General features: G+C 42.5%; 1 protein-coding gene across 1 annotated transcript in view; it reads right to left on the bottom strand.

Moving 5' to 3' along the window:
• Nucleotides 1-17,144, bottom strand: part of LOC124606393 (UDP-glucosyltransferase 2-like) — a 44,898-nt gene extending 27,754 nt beyond the window's left edge. Inside the window, exons 1-2 of the mRNA XM_047138374.1 lie at nt 16,974-17,144; nt 14,829-14,977 (exon numbers count right to left, since the gene is read on the bottom strand). Coding sequence (XP_046994330.1) covers nt 14,829-14,977; nt 16,974-17,144 — 320 coding nt within the window. The remainder of the gene's footprint in view (nt 1-14,828; nt 14,978-16,973) is intronic.
• Nucleotides 17,145-23,333: the final 6,189 nt, after the last annotated feature.

Here is a 23,333-nt window from a genome sequence, read left to right as displayed (position 1 = left end):
CTATGAGTGATCGAGTCATCTTGTTTGTAGGGATATGAAACAGAATGAACATATAGGTTCAGTCGTAGGTGTATCTGATGGCAGACTTCAGTTCATTCGGACACTGGGAAAACGCAGCTGGGTGGCATAAGAGATTTATTACAAAACACTGTGGTGAGATCCATCCTAGAATAATGCTCCAGTGTATGGGAAAAATACGAGATAGAACCAATAAAGGGTATAGGACGTACACAAAGAAGTATAGCGCGAATTGTCACACATCTGTTTGATCGATACGAGAGCACCATGGTAATACAGAGAAACACTGACTGGCAGGCACTCGAACATCGACACCAACTATTCTGCGCAATCTTACTTATAAAATGTCAGAAACAGCACTGAGTGAGGAAACTAGAAGTATGCTACAAATTCTACGTACTGTTCACCTTCACCTTTGGCCCTTATGCAAGCAGTTATTACGCTTGATGTTGATTGATAGAGTTGCTGGATGTCCTCCTGAGAGATATCATGCCGAATTATGTCTAATTGGCGCGTTAGAGCGTCAAAATCCCGAGCTGGTTGGAGAGCCCTGCCCATAATGCTCAATTGGGGAGAGATCCGTCGACCTCCCTGTAGAAGGTAAGATTTGGCAAGCATGATGACAAGCAGTATAACCTCTCACCGTGCGTGTATGTTTGTGGGGGGGGGGGGGGGGATTATCTTGCTGAAATGTGAACCCAGGATGGCTTGCCATAAAGGGTAACAAAACGGAGTGTACAGTATCGTCGGCTGGCGCTGTGTTCTAAGAGTGTCACGGATGCCAACCAAAGGGTTCTTGCTATGGAATAAAATGGCAACCCAGACCATCATTCCTGGTTGTCGGCCATATGGGGGGCGACAGTCAGCTTGATATCCCACCTCTGTCTGGTGCGTCTGCAGATGCGTCTTTGGCCTGGAATCTCACTCACTGGAGTAGAATTGTCCACTTCGAACAGAGCTCCAATGACCAGCGAAGAGATGTCTGGAGACGCCCCAACAGCAGTGGGGTACGAACCTGACTGCCGCCTCCCACACGGCCGAAAACCAGGAGTGCCATTTTACTTCATAGCAGGACCTCTGCTGTTGTCATCCGGTGCACCTTTATAGAACAGTGGTACATCGATTATATTCTACGCCTCGTTATGTTGCCCTTCATGGCAAGCCATCTTGGGCTTGCATTTTCGCAAGGCAGTGCCTGCCTGCACAAGGTGAGAGTTTCTACTGCTTGTCTTCATGCTTGCTGAAACCTGCCTTGGACAGCAATGTCGCCGGATCTCTACCTGTCTTGGTCAGCAAGGTCGCCAGATTTCTCCCCAGTTGAGACCATTTGGAGAATCATGGCAAAGGTCCTGCAATCAGCTAGGGATTTTGACGATTTAACATTCTAATTGTACAGAATTTCGCATGGTATCCCTCAAGAGGACATCCAACAACTCTGTCAATCAATACCAAGCCGAATAACCACTTGCATAAGGGCCAGAGATGGACATCTACCAATTTCCGTCCCATTTGGATAGTTGGCTGATTCCTTCATGATCGCGCGTACTCCAACCATACTACAGAAGCTGACAAACAGCGAGGAAAGTCAATATAACGCCTGTTGAGGAGGAGTCTAATAACAGCAGGAAATCGCCGAAACTAAGCACTGTCCCAGCAGCTACAATGACGTTGATGATGGTATGAATCATTCTCTGATCGTCTTTTGGACATAACGTCTTCGCGATACACCACTTGTAGTTGTAGCTGAAGATGGAGCTACATCATCTGACACTAGCGTTGTGAGCAGTTAGCTAGTTTTCTGTCGGAAAATTAAACTGGTGGGGACGTTAAAATAGTATCGAAGTTTTTTGTTTTATTTTAAGCCTCCATTTTTTGCATTTCCAGTTATACAAGCAACATGAATCATATTCCGGATTTCGCGACTGTAATTAAGTCTTAGTTAGGTCATATGCGTTTCACTCTATTTCAAAGCGTCCTCAGTGGTCACTGTAACATTTTCATTTGTCTTACAAACCCATTTGTCAAGATCATAAACAGTACTCATGTCTTACGTTACTGCTATTAAACAATGTTAAATTACTGTGGTGACTCACGACTTTTTCATCCTGCTACATTTCACACACAGATCCTCGGTTTTTAGAACATTGCACTTCACTGACGGTTGAGTACATGCGACAGAAACTAAAACCAAGAAACAATCGTAAACTGTAGTCTGCTAGTTTTGGGGCATAAAACTTGGCCGAAAGGGAATAAATCGAGGTGACTTTCGAGACAGATAGTTAATAAGTGGTGAAGTTAGCGCGGTGCAAGTGTGAGTAGTTTTGCTTTCTGAGCCTCTTCTGTAATTTTCTTTGTTTTTTTTAGCCCTAGTTTACTAAATCCTCGCAAAATTTAGATTTCATTTGGTACCAATTCGCTGTTCTCAGCAATCTTGTATTGTCATATCGGGTATAAAACAGGATGTTTGTATTTATTTTGTATGTGGCGTACCATTGGAGATCTTATAACTGTAATTAACTAGTGCATAAACTATAAATTACGACTATACTTTGAATAAAATATGGAGTAATAGAAACTATGATGGTTTCAGTGTAAGGCAGCGAAGTTACACCACCTAAAATATATTCAGAACAAGTAAATACATCAACGAGCGATTTTCAGGAAGTTACACCGGACACTGGACCAATTTTGGTGATGCACGCAAGTAATTTTTAACATTTGTAGCATCAGAATTATGACTTCGACTATGTTTTTATTTAATGGAGCTATCTACTTTCACCGAAGATTTGGAAAGAGCCTTAGAAGAAGACTTCAATGGCACAAAATTTGTGAAAATTGACAAAATAGCAGCAGCATAATAACGCCGCAAACCGCTGTTCAGCTGTCGGGAGAAGATATCCCTACGGCATCAAATATTAACAAACACTTGAGTCAGGTACGATCTGTGAAATTATTCTAATGACTGCCACATCTCCAAAATATTGACCTTCAGCGTTGACACTTGTTATAAAGGTAGTCCAGATAGACAATACTGCACTTTAAATTTCATCTGGAGTTATTGCAGTACAGTCCCACGGTACACGCAATTCGTGAATTCGGTATTCGTCCGAGATACTCTGTGGACCTCTCGCTTTAATTTTCTTCACAGATAATAGTCCACAGATGGTAAACCTAGTGAGTGTTCAGGTTAATTTGTATTTGCCAAATGACTGATCTAGCGATCTCCAAATGTAATCAACCACACTAATGGTTGGGAGGTAGTAGTGCAACACCGGCATCAGGACAATTTGGTAGTGTGGGTTCGCTACATTCAGGGACAAGCTTACATTCAGGGGCAAACCTATTGTTGTCTTTTGATGGTTCAAATGGTTCAAATGGCTCTGAGCACTATGGGACTTAACATCTGAGGTCATCAGTCCCCTAAAACTTAGAACTACTTAAACCTAACTAACCTAAGGACATCACACACATCCATGCCCGAGGCAGGATTCGAACCTGTGACCGTAGCAGTCACGCGGTTCCGGACTGAGCGCCTAGAACCGCTAGACCACCGTGGCCGGCTGTCTTTTGATTAACAGGTCCCCCTTGGGGATAATCCTTCCTTCTGATTGACTTGTCCTTAACCTATTGTTCCCCCACCTATTGCTCTCCCACTCCTCCTCCCCCTCTCCCACCTCCTCCCCCTGCCTTCCGGCAAATCCGCTCGCCGATACAACCACACCTCTGATATGAATTTCATTGACTAATTAATTAAATTGATCAATTAATTAAACACCACTCCCTCCCTCTGGGAAAACAGCCATTCACTTCCCTCCCCATCCCCCAAGGAATTAGTAGGAAAAAGACTCTGCTGATTGCCCATTTGAGGGAAATCTATTGCAGTGTATGGAATATTGTTTAAATAATTCAGAGAATGTGTGGATCATTCTTTATTTAAACAACTATGGAATACAAAACTGTGTACGAAATATAGTTTATTTATTTAAAGAATTTGGTGGGGAACGATTGCATAGTATGGAATATTGTTTAAACAATTTAGACAATGTATGGAACATTGTTTATTTAAACAAAGGATAGAAGGTGACATGTGGAATATTTAAACAATTGCGATGCTTCTGCATTCTGATCACATAAGGAAACGTATTTACACTGTCACAGACTGCTTAAACATATTTGAAAACTTTCTCACATCTCACCACACGTGCAGACTGCCCAGAGTCAGGATGCATCGAAGGGATTTTGGAAATGCCAGCGAGCTTGCTGCACTGTTTTCAGCTGTCGACTGCCATCTCAAGAGGTCTGTATGCGTGAACCAACCTACTGGATACCAGTTCACATGGGAGACGTCTTCCTTCCAAAGCAAATACCTGATTGGGAAATGATCCTGAAATACTGCTGAAAGTAATAAATGGTTAATTTCCAGTCACATGATCCCGATGTAGGGAAATGAAATGAGCATATGGCATTGTTGGCCAGGAAGCGCCATCCAGTGCAGTTCAGCTGCTGAGCGCAAGTCTTATTTCAGTCGACGCCACATTGGGCGAGTTGCGTGCCAGTGATGAGGATGAAATGAGGACGATAACAGCCCAAACCCAGTCCACGAGCGGAGAAAATCTCCAACCTGGCTGGGAATCGAACCTAGTCCCGCTGCATAAGAGGCAAGCAAGTTAACACTCAGATAAGCAGGCGGACGTGAGCCCATGGCGGAATTAAATATCTAATGCTAATTCATACATCACCTGCAAAGCAAACTACAGCTCCTCTCTCTCTCTCTCTCTCTCTCTCTCTCTCTCTCTCTCTCTGTCTCTCTCACTGTGTGTGTGTGTGTATGGAACGATCTTTTTTGTACAGTATATTTTGAGTCATCCTGCTACTACTTTTGTGACATAATCAATTTGTATGTGTGTGAAATAGCTACCATGTCCGCCTTATTTCCCTACATCACGATCATATGATCAGAAATTAATTATTTAATTTGTATGTGTGTGAAATAGCTACCATGTCCGCCTTATTTCCCTACATCACGATCATATGATCAGAAATTAATTATTTATTAACTTCAATAGTGTTTCAGGGTTGATTTCCAATCAGGTTTTTGCTTTGGAAGGAAGGCATCTCTCATTTGCGCTTGTATTCGACAGGTTGGTTCACGCACACACGCCACTTGAGATGGCAGCCAACAGCTGATAGTGGTGTGGCGAGCTTGCTGACGTTTCCAAAATCCATCCAGTGCGTCCTGACTCCAGGCATCCTGCGTGTGCGGCGAGACGCAAGAAAGTTTTTCAGATATGTTTAAGGGGTCTGTGACAATGTAAATACGTGTTTCCTTACGCGATCCGAATGCAAAAGCTTCACAATTGTTTAAATATTCCATATGTCACCTTCTATCCTGTAAATTGCTTAAATAAACGATATTATACAGTTGTATACGTTGTTTAAACAATATTCCATATACTGCAATCGATTTTACACCAAATTCTTTGTACAAATAAATAATCTATATTCGATACTTGGCCTCATATCTCATAAATTGTTTATATAAACACTATTCCACACATTGTCTAAATTTTCTTAAACAATATTCCGTACAATACAATCGATTTCCCACCAAATTCTTTAAATAAATAAATAAACTATATTTCATTCACATTGTTGCATTCCATAGATTGTTTAAATGAACAATATTTTGCACATTTTCTAAATTATTTAAAGAAAATTCCATACAATATAATCGATTTCCCTCAAAGTGGCCAATCAACAGAGTTTTTTCCTGCCAATTTCCAGGTGGGGTTTTCCTCAGAAGCAGGATTGGTGTTTAATTAACTGATCGATTTCATCAATTAGTCAATCAAATTGATATCAAAAGTGTGGTTGTATCGGCGATAGGTGTTCCTAGAGGGATGGGAGAGGAGGAGGGGAATGGTTAGGGGAGGAGGAGGGGGAGGGGAATAGGTGGGGGAAGGAACTGAAAATTAAAAGAAAGGATTATCCCCAGGGGTCACAGTCCTCTTAGCAGAGCAATAGGTTTAGGACCTGTCAATCAAAAGAGAACAATAGTTTTGCCCCTGAATGCATGCTTATCCCTGAATGTAGCCAACCCACACTAACAATTTGTCCTGATACTGGTGGTGTCCTACTACTGTGGGACATTTGCAACATTAGTTCCACATGGATAGGTTCATGTTCACTGGGATATCTTGCAACAACTGCTGGAGCATATCTGTCAGGAACTGAATACAGGATGTCCCAGGAGGAATTGTGAATAGTTATGGATATGACAGGAACGATCATTCGAAGCAAAAAGGACTCTAAAATGCATACCTCAAGAGCCAGGGGCACTTTTTCAACTTCACTTCTGTGAAACACATCTCTGCTACTGATCACGATGATTAGGGGGGGGGGGGGGGGTTGTTCTGGGGAAGGAGTCCAGACAGTGAGGTCATCGGTCTCATCAGTTTAGGAAAGGTCGGGGAAGGAAGCCGGCTGTGCCCTTTCAAAGGAACCATCCCGGCATTTGCCTGGAGCGATTTAGGGAAACCATGGAAAACCTAAATCAGGATGGCCGGACGCATGATTGAACCGTCGTCCTCCCGAATGCGAGTCCAGTGCCTAACCACTGCGCCACCTCGCTCAGTACTTGAACAAGAGATCAGAGCTTTAAGGTAAGCACTTTGGAATCGATTATTTCTTGTTCGGTCCATACTAACTCCTCCAAAGATATGGAAATGAGATTCGTTTCTTAGAATCGAATATGAAGAAGTGACCATAGCTCATAAGGTAAGCATTTTAGAGCTCACATTCATTAGACTTCTTTTTGCTCTGAATGATCGTTCCTGTCATATTCTTGAATACTGATCATTTCTCCTGGGACACATTGTGTACTTGTGGCTATTTTAGAGTTCCATTAATAATAATGGAAACTGATTTGATTCCTGAAAAGTTGCACCATCTACTGACAGACCAAAGTCATCGTTTATCCACTTCTCTCAGCCAGAAACAATATTCAACTAACCACTAGTGCATATTGCGGTTACTGATTCGCCTATTGTTTTTAAACCATGCTTCATCTGCAAATAAAATCTTTCATAAAAATATCGCAGTACTTTGCAGTCTTCAGAGACACCATCAGGAGAACTGTATCTGAGGCTGAAAGTCTTTGCCATGAGCTTCTTGATGGAATGAAATGAGAAAGGTTGGAATTCGTTGGAATGTATCATTCTCAGAACACTCGATTGGCTGATCGCACTCGCACAGTCAAGCTGACACGTAGTAAGACATGGACTGTGCCTTTACGCTGCTAAAATTTTGGTTGCAATTGTTTCACCATTTGCTGTTCTTTCTCGTTGGCGTATTTTATTCTTCGCACTTTCAGTTCCTTGAAATTTCTTGTAATGTTTGCAAAGACAGCTCATGAGGGCTTGTCGCGATCAGGATACCTTCTCAAATATTGCCGCAGTTTTGCTCTAACAGTTTGGCGACATTCACCACATACGAAAACCATGTCCTCTTTGTCGCCTGTCGTAGCCGTCTACCTTGTGAAAGTATGAATACCTACACGAGAATGTTGTCCGATCTGTACGACATCAGAGTGCAAACTGATGTTCTTCAATGGCACAGTTAACCACATGAGCTACACATTATTGCATATAAGTTCTTAGCCATGGATACTGATGAAAACTTAAACTCGAAAAGAGATGTAACAGATGTTCTACAATGTTTAGGTTCGACTGCTTCTGCCATAAGAATAACTGCCAATTTTGGGGATATGCAAGGTGTTTCACGAACCATGTTACACACTTCTAGAGGTTGTAGAGGGGACTTCTCATTCCAAATTTTACATAGGAAGCCATGTCCGGGAACGTCATCCAACGACGCTTCAGGGCGTCAAAGTTACAGACACCGGCGTCTGTACGGGGTGGTTCCTGATGTTACTAATTTTCAGGGATGACTGAGAGGAACAAATGTATCAGCTGAGGCAATGCTCCCTGGTTCGGAAAGAACGAGTCGAAAATTACAACCGAAAATCATTCTGATACTTCATACTGTGGAATATGTGTAGCTGGACTGTCGTTGCTAGTTAATCTTCGCTAATGTGAAACGCATCTCCTCTGTTGAATAAGTGCTCATAGCTCTTCATGTATACATTTTAGAGTGCATGTTTACCCTCGACATTTTTTCTTGTCTTGGTCCATACTACCACCTCTGAATGCTACATACCTTATATTCTTAGCAACGACAGTACCGCTACATGTATTCCACCGTCAGAGATATAAGAACAGTTTTCACCCATAACTTTCGACTCGTTAGTTTCCGGTACAGGGAATCTTACCTCAAATCGATACGTTTGTCCTTCCCCATCATCTACGAAAGTTTGTAACATTATAGGAGGCCCATGACTAAGGGATTTATTGCTAGTGCACTCGGGCAGATGTAATTTCGATGGATTGCTCACGCGCTGCCTGGGGATATGTAAGCTACAATAGAATCGCAGACCAGAGAGCAGTAGTAGTTGTAGCTCCAGCAGTAGGATTAAGTAGTAGCCAGCAGTTGAGTGTATGGAGTTGGTGGGGCCGTTCGTGGGGAGCGATGGCGGTATAAATGGAAATGTCGTGTGGCTAGGGCCTCCCGTCGGGCCGCGCGCATATGTAGTTTGTTACAACTAAATTTGTACTATTGTTATATCAAGTCCCAAGTAAATGTTTTTAAAAATGTTTTAATAATAATCTTTCTTATAAAATTAACTTTTGACAGTCATTCATCTGAATTTAGAGATTTTACTAATTTCTCCTATCCATGGTTATCCCGATTATCGTAAAAAAAATCAGTTGTTTCTTTTTATACATGACGAATCTAGTGGCCAGCATTGCACTGGGCTGTCCCAAAAAAATTTCTTACAGGAGCAGATAATACACTTTATCCGGCGACTTCATCGAGGTAAGAATTTTCAGTTTATTCAGAATGATCTTTCAGGGCCATGACGCAGCACTGCTGACGTCCAAAATTTACCAATATAAATTTTCAGTCAATTATTGAAAGGTTATAAGTGAACCACAATTTTATTGATAGGTTAGTCACATTTTTATTGCGAGATTACGGAAGTAAACTGTTGGGAGGTTACACTGAACGTGAATGGTATAAGTATTTTTTCTGCAGGGAGGCAGTGCGTGAGCAATCCATCGAAATTACATCTGCTCGAGTGCGCTAGCAATAAATTCCTTAGGCATGGACCTCTTACAACATCATCACAGAATCACCCTGTACACACATACATTTACAGGCACCGCTCTGTACGTCGTTGGATGACGTTCTCGGACATGGTTTCATATGTGAAACTTGGTTTAATAAGTACCCTCTGCACCCTGTATAAGTGTGTAACATGAGTTGTGAAACACCCTGTAGACGCCATATTTAGCGTATTTCATTTATTGATGCTTTACTTGATAAATTCTGGGTTAACTACTAACTTAGACAAAAAGTATTCATTGCAGAAAAGTAAGTAATTTAAACTGTGTGTGTGGAGTTCACAAACGTTCGTCTTGCAGGTATCTGTTTAAGCAGCTGGGAATATTGACCACAGCCTCATAGTACATTTTTCACTTATAAAATTTGCTTTCCACGATCCATGTAAGTTTGAGAGTAATAGAGGTACTCACAAGTATAACACTTGAAGGAAAACCGAGCATGGTGGCGCAATGAATGGTTAGCACACTGGACTCGAATTCGGGAGGAAGACGGTTCAATCCCGCGTCCGGCCACCCTGATTTACGTTTTCCGTGATTTCGCTAAATTGCTCCAGGCAAATGCCGGGATGGTTACTTTGAAAGGGTACGGCCCACCTCCTTCTCCGCCCTTTCCGAATCCGATGAGACTGATGACCTCGCTGTTTGGTCTCCTCCCCCAAACAACACAACCCCAACTAGAAAGAAAAATGATCTGCATTACGCTCTAATACACCTAACTTTAGCGCAGAGAGACGTGAAATATGCAACTATTAAAGCATTTGACAATGTAACCACCCCAGTCGCCGCAGTAGTGTAGGTTGAATATGTTTCTCCTTAACACCTCCTATCATACAGGATTTCTCGAATGGAGATAATTATTTGAGGAGATAAACAGTCTTGGCTGCAAAACAGGCTTTATTATTTTATTTTTTGCCAATAACGCGTTTCGCCTTGTTTAAGGCATTTTCAGATTGACTGGCATAAAAGATGTTAAACACATGTGTTGCCGTTAATGCAAATGTCTTGGCAGACAAACACCGTTGTCAACATTTTAAGAACATTGCGTAGTACCCTGATATAAAATAGTGTTGAGTACACGGAAAGTCACATTTAAAATACGTAGGTGCTCTTGTCGAGTTTTGAGAGACTTCACGCAGTGGCCTTGTAGAGTATAAGGCGCGGAGTCTCTCAAGACTCGACAAGGGCACCTATCCACTTTTGTGTTTCTTTGCTAAGACGATTGCATGGGCAGCAACTGTTATGCCAGCCAATGAACAACTGTTATGTCAGCCAATCTGAAAATGCCTTAATCAAGGTGAAAGACGTTATTGGCAAAATATAAAATAAAAAAGCCTGTTTTGCTGCCGAGACTGTTTATCTCTTCAAAACATTTGTCACTGGTTGCTGTACCATACTGCCATGAAACTAAAATAGTTCTAGAGATAATTAGTTATTTTTAACGAAAATCTCAGTAAACAGCCAGCATTTAGCCATGCTGTTGTTGTTAAGGTCTTCAGTCCTGAGACGGGTTTGATGCAGCTCTCCATGCTACCCTATTCTGTGCAAGCTTCTTCATCTCCCAGTGCATACTGCATCCTACATCCTTCTGTATCTGCTTAGTGTATTCATCTCTTGGTCTCCCTCTACGATTTTTACCCTCCACGCTGCCCTCCAATGCTAAGTTTGTGATTCCTTGATGCCTCAGAACATGTCCTACCAGCCGGTCCCTTCTTCTTGTCAAGTTGTGCCACAAACTACTCTTCTCCCCAATTCTGTTCAATACCTCCTCATTAGTTACGTGATCTACACAACTAATCTTCAGCATTCTTCTGTAGCACCACATTTCGAAAGCTTCTATTCTCTTCTTGTCCAAACTATTTATCGTCCACGTTTCACTTCCATACATGGGTACACTCCATACAAATACTTTCAGAAACGACTTCCTGACACTTAAATCTATACTGGATGTTAACAAATTTCACTTCTTCAGAAACGCTTTCCTTGAATTTGCCAGTCTACACGTTATATCTTCTCTACTTCGACCATCATCAGTTATTTTGCTCCCCAAATAGCAAAACTCCTTTACTACTTTAAGTGTCTCATTTCCTAATCTAATTCCCTCAGCATCACCCGACTTAATTCGACTACATTCTATTATCCTCGTTTTGCTTTTGTTGATGTTCATCTTATATCCTTCTTTCAAGACACTGTCCATTCCGTTCAACTCCTCTTCCAAGTCCTTTGCTGTCTATGACAGAATTACAATGTCATCGGCGAACCTCAAAGTTTTTATTTCTTCTCCATGGATTTTAATACCTACACCAAACTTTTCTTTTGTTTCATTTACTGCTTGCTCAATATACAGATTGAATAACATCGGGGATAGGCTACATCCCTGTCTCACTCCCTTCCCAACCGCTGCTTCCCTTTGATGTCCCTCGACTCTTATAACTGCCATCTGGTTTCTGCACAAATTGTAAATAGCCTTTCGCTCCCTGTATTTACCCCTGCCACGTTCAGAATTTGAAAGAGAGTATACTAGTCAATATTTTCAAAAGCCTTGTCTAAGTCTACGAATGTTAGAAACGTAGGTGCCTTTCCTTAACCTATTTTCTAAGATAAGTCGTAGGGTCAGTATTGCCTCATGTCTTCGAACATTTCTACGGAATCCAAACTGATCTTCCCCGAGGTCAGCTTCTACCAGTTTTTCCATTCGTCTGTAAGGAATTCGTGTTAGTATTTTGCAGCCGTGGCTTAATAAACTGACAGTTCGGTAATTTTCACATCTGTCAACACCTACTTTCTTTGTTATTGGAATTATTATATTCTTCTTGAAGTCTGAGGGTATTTCGCCTGTCTTGTACATGTTGCTCACTAGATGGTAGAGTTTTGTTAGGCATGGCTCTTCCAAGGCCGTCAGTAGTTCTAATGGAATGTTGTCTACTCCCGGGGCCTTGTTTCGACGCACGTCTTTCAGTGCTCTGTCAAACTATTCACGCAGTATCATATCTCCTATTTCATCTTTATATACATTCTCATCCATTTCTATGATATTGTCCTCAAGAACGTCGCCTTGTATAGACCCTCTATATACTCATTCCACCTTTCTGCTTTCCCTTCTTTGCTTAGAACTGGGTTTCCATCTGAGCTCTTGATATTCATGTAAGTGGTTCTCTTTTCTCCATTGGTCTCTTTAATTTTCCTGTAGGCAGTATCTATCTTACCCCTAGTGATATGCGCCTCTACATCCTTACATTTGTCCACAAGCCATCCCCGCTTAGCCATTTTGCACTTCCTGTCGATCTTGTTTTTGAGACGTTTGTATCCCTTTTTGCCTGCTTCATTTACCGCATTTTTATATTTTCTCCTTTCATCAATTAAATTCAATATTTCTTCTGTTGCCCAAGGATTTCTAGTAGCCCTCGTCTTTTTACCTACTTTATCCTCTGCTGCCTTCACTACTTCATCCCTCAGAGCTACCCATTCTTCTTCTACTGTATTTTTTTCCCCCATTCCTGTCAATTGTTCCCTTATGCTCTCCCCGAAACTCTGTACAACCTCTTGTTTAGTCAGTTTATCCAGGTCCCATCTCCTTAAATTCCCACATTTTTGCAGTTTCTTCAGTTTTAATCTACAGTTCATAACCAATAGATTGTGGTCAGAGTCCACATCTGCCCCTGGAAATGTCTTACAATTTAAAACCTGGTTCCTAAATCTCTGTCTTGCCATTATATAATCTATCTGATACCTTCTAGTATCTCCAGGATTCTTCCATGTATACAACCTTCTTTCATGATTCTTGAACCAAGTGTTAGCTATGATTAAGTTATGCTCTGTGCAAAACTCTACCAGACAGCTTCCTCTTTCATTTCTTACCCCTAATCCGTATTCACCTACTATGTTTCCTTCTCTCCCTTTTCCTACCCTCGAATTCCAGTCACCCATGTCTATTAAATTTTCGTCTCCCTTCACTATCTGAATAATTTCTTTTATCTCATCATGCATTTCATCAATTTCTTCATCATCTGCAGAGCTAGTTGGCATATAAACTTGTACTACTGTAGTAGGTGTGGGCTTCGTGTATATCTTAGCCACAATAATACGTTCACTATGCTGTTTGTAGTAGCTTACCCGCACCCCTATTTTTTTTATTCATTATTAAACCTACTCCTGCATTACCCCTATTTGATTTTGTATTTATAACCCTGTAATCACCTGACCAAAAGTCTTGTTCCTCCTGCCACCGGACTTCACTAATTCCCACTATATCTAACTTTAACATATCCATTTCCCTTTTTAAGTTTTCTAACCTACCTGCCCGATTAAGGGATCTGATATTCCACGCTCCGGTCCGCAGAATGCCAGTTTTCTTTCTCCTGATAACGACGTCCTCTTGAGTAGTCCCCGCCTGGAGATCCGAATGGGGGACTATTTTACCTCCGGAATATTTTACCCAAGAGGACGCCATCATCATTTAACCATAGAGTAAAGCTGCATGCCCTCGGGAAACAATATGGCTGTAGTTTCCCCTTGGTTTCAGCCGTTCGCAGCACCAGCACAGCAAGGCCGTTTTGGTTAGTGTTACAAGGCCAGATCAGTCAATCATCCAGACTGTTGCCCCTGAAACTACTGAAAAGGCTGCTGCCCCTCTTTAGGAACCATACGTTTGTCTGGCCTCTCCCCAACAGATACCCCTCCGTTGTGGTTGCACCTACGGTACGGAAATATGTATGGCTGAGGCACGCAAGCCTCCCCAACAACGGCGAGGTCCATGGTTCATGGGGAAGTATTTAGCCATACAAACATAAAAAATTTGTACATAGGTGTTCTGTGATAGCTCTGTTGACACGTTCCACATCATAACATTTATCGTGAATTTGATCTATGGAACAGTTAACTAACTGACTAACTGAGTTACTGAATACGTTTGGTACAGCAGGACATATGTTTGTAAAATCTTTTCTCCTGAAGACGGGATATTGGTTTGCGGGACTGTTACCTCTTACTATTTGATGAAGTTCTATGTATTTAATACTGCAAAAGCGCTCTTCGAAGGCTCCTTCAAATGCACAGAAAAATTATATTGTGCCATTAAAAAATCGACGTTGATGTCATAATTCAGGAGCTATAAACGCCAAAAATTATTTGGGTACATCAGAAAATTTGGGTACACTCCCATGTAGCTTAGCGTCAGCCGTTCATCTACATATTTACTCCTGACCCTAACTGGGATGGCCTGTTAGCTGTCTCACCTTATGGAAGTAATTACTTTAATTAGTTTAGGTCATGGTTTCTACCTTTTGGTTAAAATTCCTGTCCGTACTATTTTACCTTAAAACAGAAGTATTATTTGCATTATTGGTAACAGTAATAGCTTAATTTTGAAATTACTGCTTTTTTTAATGTCACTAAGATTTAGGGATAGAAACAAGAAATAAAATCAAAAACGAGCTGTTACAAAAACTAACATTAACAGTATCTTACATTGAAGAAGATGAAAGTATCAGAGGACAATTAACTGCATGTAAATGATGGTAAACTTACCTCAGTAGCTCATTTAATTCAGAATGGTTGAAATGGGCATCTCACAACATTTCGTTGTAAGGAAGCAGCATCTCAGCTAGTTTTTCTGGAGGAGATTTTAATACATTCAGCATCATTTCCTTAACGTCCATCAATTGGCCTTCTCTCGGATATGTAAATGGCATATCAATTTGAGTCAAATTTTTTGGCGGATCCTGCAAAGAAACAGGTAATTTCACACTTGGAGGCAGTGGTTAGACGCAGTTCTGGCAGCTCAGTTCTCATCGAATACCGAGTGATGTATTGAAGCGACCACTTTATTTCTTTTTAGTCGTGTTTGGAGGGAGCTGATGTCAAACCCTTTTTGGGCATTCTGATTGAGCTTGCCTGCAATTTCTTCGCATACCCAAGTGGGCCCTCCGACAGCACAGACTCCCAAGAACATCGCCGTCCCATAACATCCCTAAAGGCGCCATAAAAGCGTGGTTGTTGATGCACCAAGCGTTCGGGTTGCTATTCATAGAAATCACTTTAAAAAATGGTTCAAATGGCTCTGAGCACTATGGGACTTAGCATCTGTGGTCATCAGTCCCCTAGAACTTAGAACTACTTAAACCTAAATAACCTAAGGACATCACACACATCCATGCCCGAGGCAGGATTCGAACCTGCGACCGTAGCGGTCACGCGGTTCCAGACTGAAGCGCCTAGAACCGCACGGCCACACCGGCCGGCAATCATTTAAAAGATCTCACATGAGTGTACACTTTTCAAGTTTACTCAGGCACCCAAATAGCTTTTTCCATAAACTGTTTCCCCGATTCCTCTTGTGGCTGGTCATGTAAACATTTCGCTATCGCCTATGGTACTGCAAGTCTGGCTGGCAGATGTCCGTTTCCACAATTGCTTTTCGGCGCCTTAAGGACGCTCTACTGCATATGAGTCGTGATTCGGTTGACAGGTTGTGAATTACTTGCTAAAATGTTGGTTGATATGGAAGAAGAGATTTGGATTTAAGGAAAAGAAATAGTAGAGTGAATAGGAGGAAGATGGTAAATACACTGACGGAAAATATCCCAACACCAAGAAGGAATCGCGCGAGACGAACGGAAGTTGGTAGGCGTGTTCTTAAATCTAAACTATACGTCTATTCAGATTTCGCCACAGTTGCTTAAGAGCGGCGTTAGTAGCTCGAGAAGCTGGATGTTCCTTCAGCGATATTGCAGAAATACTTGGCAGGATTGTAGCCGCTGTACATGATTGCTGGCTGCGGTGGTCACAGGAAGGTACGGAAGCAAGAAGACCGGGCACCGGACAGCCACGCGGCGCTACCGAGAGGCAAGACCATCGTGTTCGGTGTGTGGCTGTGGCGCATCGTACTTCGTCTGCAGCAGAAATTCGAGCAGCAGTTGACACCACAGTGACACAACGAATTGTTACAAATCGCGTACTTCAAAAACAGCTCCGAATCAGACGCCCTGTTGGTGTATTCCACCGCCCCCAAACCACCAACATACGCGACTACAGTGGTGTCAAGCGACAGCTCGTTGGAGGGCAGAGTGGAGGTCTGTTGTGCTTTCTGATGAAACCTGGTTCTGCCTCGATGCCAGTGATGGCCGTGTGTTGATTAGGAGGAGGCCAGGTGAGCGCCTGCATCTGACTTGTCATCTTGCTAGACACATTGGACCTGCGATTGGAGATACGGTCTGGGGTGCGAATTCTTATGACATCAGAAGCACTCTCGTGGTTACCCCAGGAACCTCCACCCCAGTTTTCTACGTCAGTCTGTTGATTCGACATCTTGTGCTGCCATTCATTAACAGCATTCCAGGGGGTATTTTCCGAGAGGATAACGCTCGTCGACGTGCTGCTATTGTAACCCATGTCGTACAGTGTGTCGACATCTTGCCTTGGTCTGCTCATTCATCAGATGTTCCTGATATCGAGCACGTATGGTGCATGATAGGACGACAATTCCAGCGTCATCCACAAACAGCATTAACCGTCCCAGAAAACAGGTAACTGAGAGTTGTTGCAAACGGAAGCATAACCACCCGTCTGCTATCGTATATTCTCATGGAAAAACAAGTGGGTTCATCCTGAATTCTTAGGAATAAACGGCTATTACATATTGCCCCTTCATTATATGCCTGAGTTCATAGAGAGACGTCGAGTAGGGTTTGGGCAGAGAGTGATACACCGGACGCTTACCTCTATCGGGTTGGTGGTGATGGCGGTCACCTGGTGCCCCCTCTCTGCGAGAGCCCGCATGATGATGAGGAACGGCTTCTGGTGGCTGATGGACGCCGAGGGGTTGATGCCCAGGATCCTCGCAGACAGTGCAATGCCAGGAATCACTAACAGCAGCGGCAGGGGTCTCATGGTGTCTGCTCAAGGCACGATCTGAAACGCAATAATTTTTTAGATGCGGCATTTTAGCCCTTTCACACCCGCTGGGTACAATTGTGTACATCAGTTTTTAATTGTATTAGCTGAATCGGAAAAATTTTTCATCGATGGAAATCTGATTTACACATATGTGAATGTTCAGTCTTCTCATCAGGCATAAGTACTCCAACTTGCTGGACATCACTGTAAAAATATCAATAAGTGAATATAGCAATGAGCAGGAGATTGTGGCCGCTCGAAATCACGGAAGTTGTTGGTTAGTTACACTCCAGCGTATAATTGAATATTGTGATTGTTATTTGACCTGGTTATTGTGAAGTTAGCATTTCATTTATTACAAGAGTGAGTATTTCAAATTTATTTATTTTAGTCTATAAAAAGAAGCCAAGTATACAAAGTATGCGTAGAAAACGAGTACATATATTTGTATAAATCATGCATCTAAAAATCATAAAAAAATCAGCTAAGCGTATTAGAGCACAAACAAAAATTTCCTTACTCCAGACAAAATTCAGGTCTGCATGGTTAAGAACCTGAGGAATGTACCAACATTTCTGCTTAGCAGACGTGATATTAAACACATTGTTGGTTAACTGACATGTCGTCAACAAACCCCCTGTGGAGATGAAAATGATTATCAAGCGATAAAATTCAATAGTAATGTGCAATACCTGTAGTGCCGGGCAATTTTAAAGAATGGCTGTGTTAGAAAGTTACTATAAAACGAAGAGAGCTTCATCACGGGCTTAAACGAAAATTTAAACTAAAACCCTGTTGATAAATAAAAGTAACTTGAGTTCGTTCAACGAATTCCGATGTGAAACTATGCCTTAGTTTTCCACAATGTCACGAAGTGGATCAAAGTCAAATATACGAAGTGAATGTTAAGGAAAGAGAGAAACTTTGGATGATAATTCCTAAAATGAATAGGATGTGGCGCTACTGGACCTTTTCGTTAATTGTGTTCCCGGTCTACTTCTGGTTAGACATCAGATCGGATGGTCGGAAGTATCCACACATATTTTAAAAATGGATGTACATATACATGTACGTATGTATTTTACTCGTCTTCCCCTAAACCACTGGACCGATTTCAATCAAATTTGGTTCAGGCATCACTTATTGTCTGGAAATCATCGCTGTGGGGATACGAACCACCTACAATCATAGGGGTAGAGGTGAAAAAGCAGTGTAGCCCGCGAAGTTCGAATATCCATACTTAAGTCATCCACTATTTGAGAACAAGAGCAGAGACTTGTAACAAACTTTACACATAATTTCACATCGTTGCGAAATTTTTTGTCATTGACGACCCCCACAAAATGACGAAAGGAAGAAAGTTTATCGCTAACTACATTTTCGCTCATCATGCAGTAAAACTATCACATGAAGCATGACGTTTCAATTTATTATTTCTTAACTATTATCTGTATTCATGACCTCTTTTGCAGGCAGTATTCACATATATCCTTGCGTGTACCAGCAAAACTATATTTTTTACGACACATAGTTCAAGAGATACGCGACGTAAACACTGGAATGACTGAAAAATCGCCGATGACGGTTTAATTTATTATTTATTTACTACTAACTATTCACAACACATTTGGCAGACAGAAGTCAAATACTCGTATATCACTGGACGTACCACCAAAATTATATCACTGTACGGCAAGTAAATCAGGATATACATCGTAAACATTCAGTTACACGAAAGACGAAATTCTCTAGAGATACAGGTAAAACATGTGTACAGATATGTATGAGAGATGTTACATATATGTGAAATATATTCGAGATGTGCATGCGTTGGCAAAGCCATGGGTAAAATGCCCATCCTAAAACCTAAATCCTAAACCAGGTTTAATACACATATTAGTTGCAATGCGGAAAGAAATACTGTGGGGGTAAGAACCACAAGTTTCTTAATGGGATGAGCGTGATAACATGGAGAGAGAAAGGGGGAGGAGGAAATGGACGGACAATGAGGGCGAAGGAGCAGATGATCACAGATGGAGGGTGGAGAGGAGGACATGGACAGAGAGAGGAGAAGGGGGAAAAGGACAAAGAGAGGGGGTGAGGGGAGAGGCGGATATGAATGGAGAAAGAAAGGAGGGGGATATGGACTGGGGCAGGGAGAGACGAGATAGGGAGAGTGAGTGGGCAGAGGAAGAGGCAGAGGGGGAGGAGGAATTGAAGGGAAGAGGAGGAGATGGACAGAGAGAGGGGACAGGAGGAGATGAACAGAGAAAGAAAAGAGGAGGAGATGAACAATGAGAGAGGGAGGAAGAGATACACAGACAGAGGAGGAGGAGAAAATAGAGAGGTTGAGGATATGTGAAGAGGCAGAAAGAGCATGGAGGGGAGGAGCAGAATGACTGAGAAAGGGGGAGAGGGAGGAGACGGACAGAGAGGGGGGGGGGGGGTAGAGGAGATGGACAGAGAGATGAGGTGAAGGAGATGAATTATCAGAAGATTTGAATAAATACATACCAAGGCCAATGTCGATGGAAAGTGTCGCTTTGTTTACCATTACAATCAAAATTATAAAAAAATGGTTCATATGGCTCTGAGCACTATGGGACTTAACTTCTGAGGTCATCTGTCCCCTAGAACTTAGAACTAGTTAAACCTAGCTAACTTAAGGACATCACACACATCCATGCCCGAGGCTGGATTTGAATCTGCGACCGTAGCGGTCGCGCGGTTCCAGACTGTAGGGCGTAGATCTGCTCGACCACCCGGCGGGCTCAAAATTATACTTATGGCGAAATTCTATGTGCATATTCAATACAGCGGCCCCAAATTAGAGTAGTGCGATATTCGTTTTATCGATATGTATCAGCAGGGACAGTAAAACATGAAGAATAACGGGTACTCCAGCAGCGACAGCACTACCCTGGCCCACACTGACTGCTGTCGCCATGCAGCAGCGCTGCTCAGTCGCTGCTATATTATTTGTTATTCTTCGGTTTTATTGTCACTGTTAATACATATCGACAAAACGAATATCACACTGGACTAATTTGGGACTGCTACAGGGTGTTATAAAAAGGTACGGCCAAACTTTCAGGAAACATTCCTCACACACAAATAAAGAAAAGATGTTATGTAGACATGTGTCCGGAAACGCTTAATTTCCATGTTAGAGCTCATTTTAGTTTCTTCCACCTACGCTCAATGGAGCACGTTATCATGATTTCATACGGGATACTCAACAACAGATTCGGCGACCAATGGATTGGTAGAGGCGGACCAATTCCATGGCCTCCACGCTCTCCTGACGTCAACCCTCTTGACTTTCATTTATGGGGGAATTTGAAAGCTCTTGTCTACGCAACCCCGGTACCAAATGTAGAGACTATTCGTGCTCGTATTGTGGACGGCTGTGATACAATACGCCATTCTCCAGCGCTGCATCAGCGCATCAGGGATTCCATACGACGGAGGGTGGATGCATGTATCCTCGCTAACGGAGGACATTTTGAACATTTCCTGTAACAAAGTGTTTGAAGTCACGCTGGTACGTTCTGTTGCTGTGTGTTTCAATTCCATGATTAATGTGATTTGAAGAGAAGTAATAAAATGAGCTCTAACATGGAAAGTAAGCGTTTCCGGACACATATCCACATAACATATTTTCTTTCTTTGTGTGTGAGGAATGTTTCCTGAAAGTTTGGCCGTACCTTTTTGTAACACACTGTATATTGAATGAGCAAATAGAATTCCACTTTAAAAATAATTTTGTTTGTAATGGGAAACAAACAAACGCTTTCCATAGACAATGGAAACTGCAAATAATCACTGAAACACCAGAGAAAATGCACCTGACGGCTCTTAGGAGAGACCCTGTACACATATAAAATTGTCAGAAGCAGTCTCGAAAGCTTGCAAGGGTGTTGCAGAGTAGGTTGTGCTAAGAAACAATTGTTAAGAAAAATATTCGATAAGTTGCGTCGTTTCCGAGTTAACTAGCACTGATGTTAGCTAATCAAGCAGTTGTGTGCACCAATTCAAGCAACCCATCAGAGGCGGTGTCGCCAAACGCGTATTTCGTTTGGTTTCCTAAAACAGAACAAGAGAGCGATACAAACATTGGACATGCGACGGTACTAAGGATCGAACCCGAGCCACAGGCTGAGCACTCTCGTGCGCTATAATCTGCGATCTGAGGACAGCTGACACTAATCGTATCTGGCGGGGCGCATGAATTTGAGCTCAACTGCCTTACTGGCTAACTTCAATGCTAGTTAACTCGGAAATGGAGCAACGTATCGAACTTTTTTCTTAACAATTGTTTCGCAGCACAACTTACACGCTGCGACAGCCTTATAAATTTTTCAGACTGTTTCTGAAGATTTTATGTATATATTTACTACAAATTTTTCTGAGCAAAAACACACATCAAAAAAAGTTTTGCATCATCTCGGTTCCCAGAGTGCCGGAACCTGAACAGAAAATTGGAACAGAGATCAATATAAATATCATTCCCGCCCTTTTTATTGCTCATGAAAGCCACACATTGCATGTTGTACCACCACACAGCGAGACCTTCAGAGGTTGTGCTCCAGATTTCTGTACACACCAGTACCTCTAATACCCAGCAGCACGTCCTTTTGCACTGATGCGTGCCTGTCTTCGTCCTTGCATACTATCCACAAGTTCATCAAGCCACTGTTGGTCCAGACTCTTCGACATGATTCATGTCTGCAGAACATGCTGGCCACTCTAGTTTAGCGATATCATTATCCTGAAGGAAGCCATTCACAAAATGTGCACGATGGGGGTGCAAATTGTCGTCCATGAAGATGAATGCCTCGCCAATATGCTGCCGATATGGTTGCAATATCGGTCGGAGGATGGCATTCACGTATCGTACAGCCGTTACGGCGCCTTCCATGACCACCTGCGGCGTACTTCGGCCCCACATAATGCCACCCCAAAACATCAGGGAACCTCCACCTTGCTGCACTCGCTGGATAGTGTATCTAAGGCGTTCAGCCTGACCGGGCTGCCTCCAAACACGTCTCTGACGATTGTCTGGTTGAAGGCATACTGCGACACTCATCGGTGAAGCGAACGTGGTGCAAATCCTGAGCGGTCCATTCGGCATGTTGATGGGCCCATCTGTACCGCGCTGCATGGTGTCGTGGTTATAAAGATGGATCTCGCCATGGACGTCGGGAGAGAAGTTGCGCATCATGCAGCCTATTGCGCACAGTTTGAGTCGTAACACGACGTCCTGTGGCTGTATGAAAAGCATTATTCAATATGGTGGCTATGTTGTCAGAGTTCCTCCGAGCCATAATCCGTAGGCAGTGGTCATACACTGCAGTAGTAGCCCTTGGGCAGCCTGAACGAGGCATGTCATGGACAGTTCCTGTCCATGGCCGAACAACATCGCTTTGGTTCACTCCGAGACGCCTGGACACTTCCTTTGCTGAGAGCCCTTCCTGGCATAAAGTAACAACGCGGACGCTATCGAACCGCGGTATTGAGCGTCTAGGCATGGTTGAACTACAGACAACACGAGCCGTGTACCTTCTTTCTGGTGGAATGTCTGGAACTGATCGGTTGTCGGACACCCTCCGTCTAATAGGCGCTGCTCATGCTTGGTTGTTTACATCTTTGGGCGGGTTTAGTGACATCTCTGAACAGTCAAAGTGACCTTGTCTGTGATACAATATCCACAGTCAAAGTCTATCTTCAATAGTTCTGGGAACTGTGGTGATGCAAAACTTTTTTTGATGTGTGTACAATGCCTTTTAAAAATAATGTCTAAAACATACCGTAGGGGTAAGAAATGACTGAACGCTCACCATAATAGGAACATAAACAGAAGCAGGCGTACTGAGCGAGCACCTTAAAACACTACACCCGTACTAGTGACGTGTATCCCCTGATTATCTAACTCAACATGAGAAAAAGTATGCCTATTACAGTCCAGAACCTCCTCACTTAATCTGTCAATATGCAGTTTAGTATTCGGGAATATGTATTACACACCCCTCGTGGGATAATGGCATTAACAGAGAGAGAGAATGACGACTACCGTTCTATGCAGCTATCTGTCACTGGCCACAACCACAAGTATCCTTTAAAACTTCTGCTGCTACCTGGCTGCATTATATGCTGTTTCTCGCAGACAGGGAGCCGGAGACT

This window comes from Schistocerca americana, chromosome 3 (genome assembly GCF_021461395.2).
Source record: "Schistocerca americana isolate TAMUIC-IGC-003095 chromosome 3, iqSchAmer2.1, whole genome shotgun sequence".
Classification (NCBI taxonomy): Eukaryota; Metazoa; Arthropoda; class Insecta; order Orthoptera; family Acrididae; genus Schistocerca; species Schistocerca americana.
The sequence above is the reverse complement of the archived record's forward strand: the minus strand, read 5'-3'. Positions and strand labels throughout refer to the sequence as shown.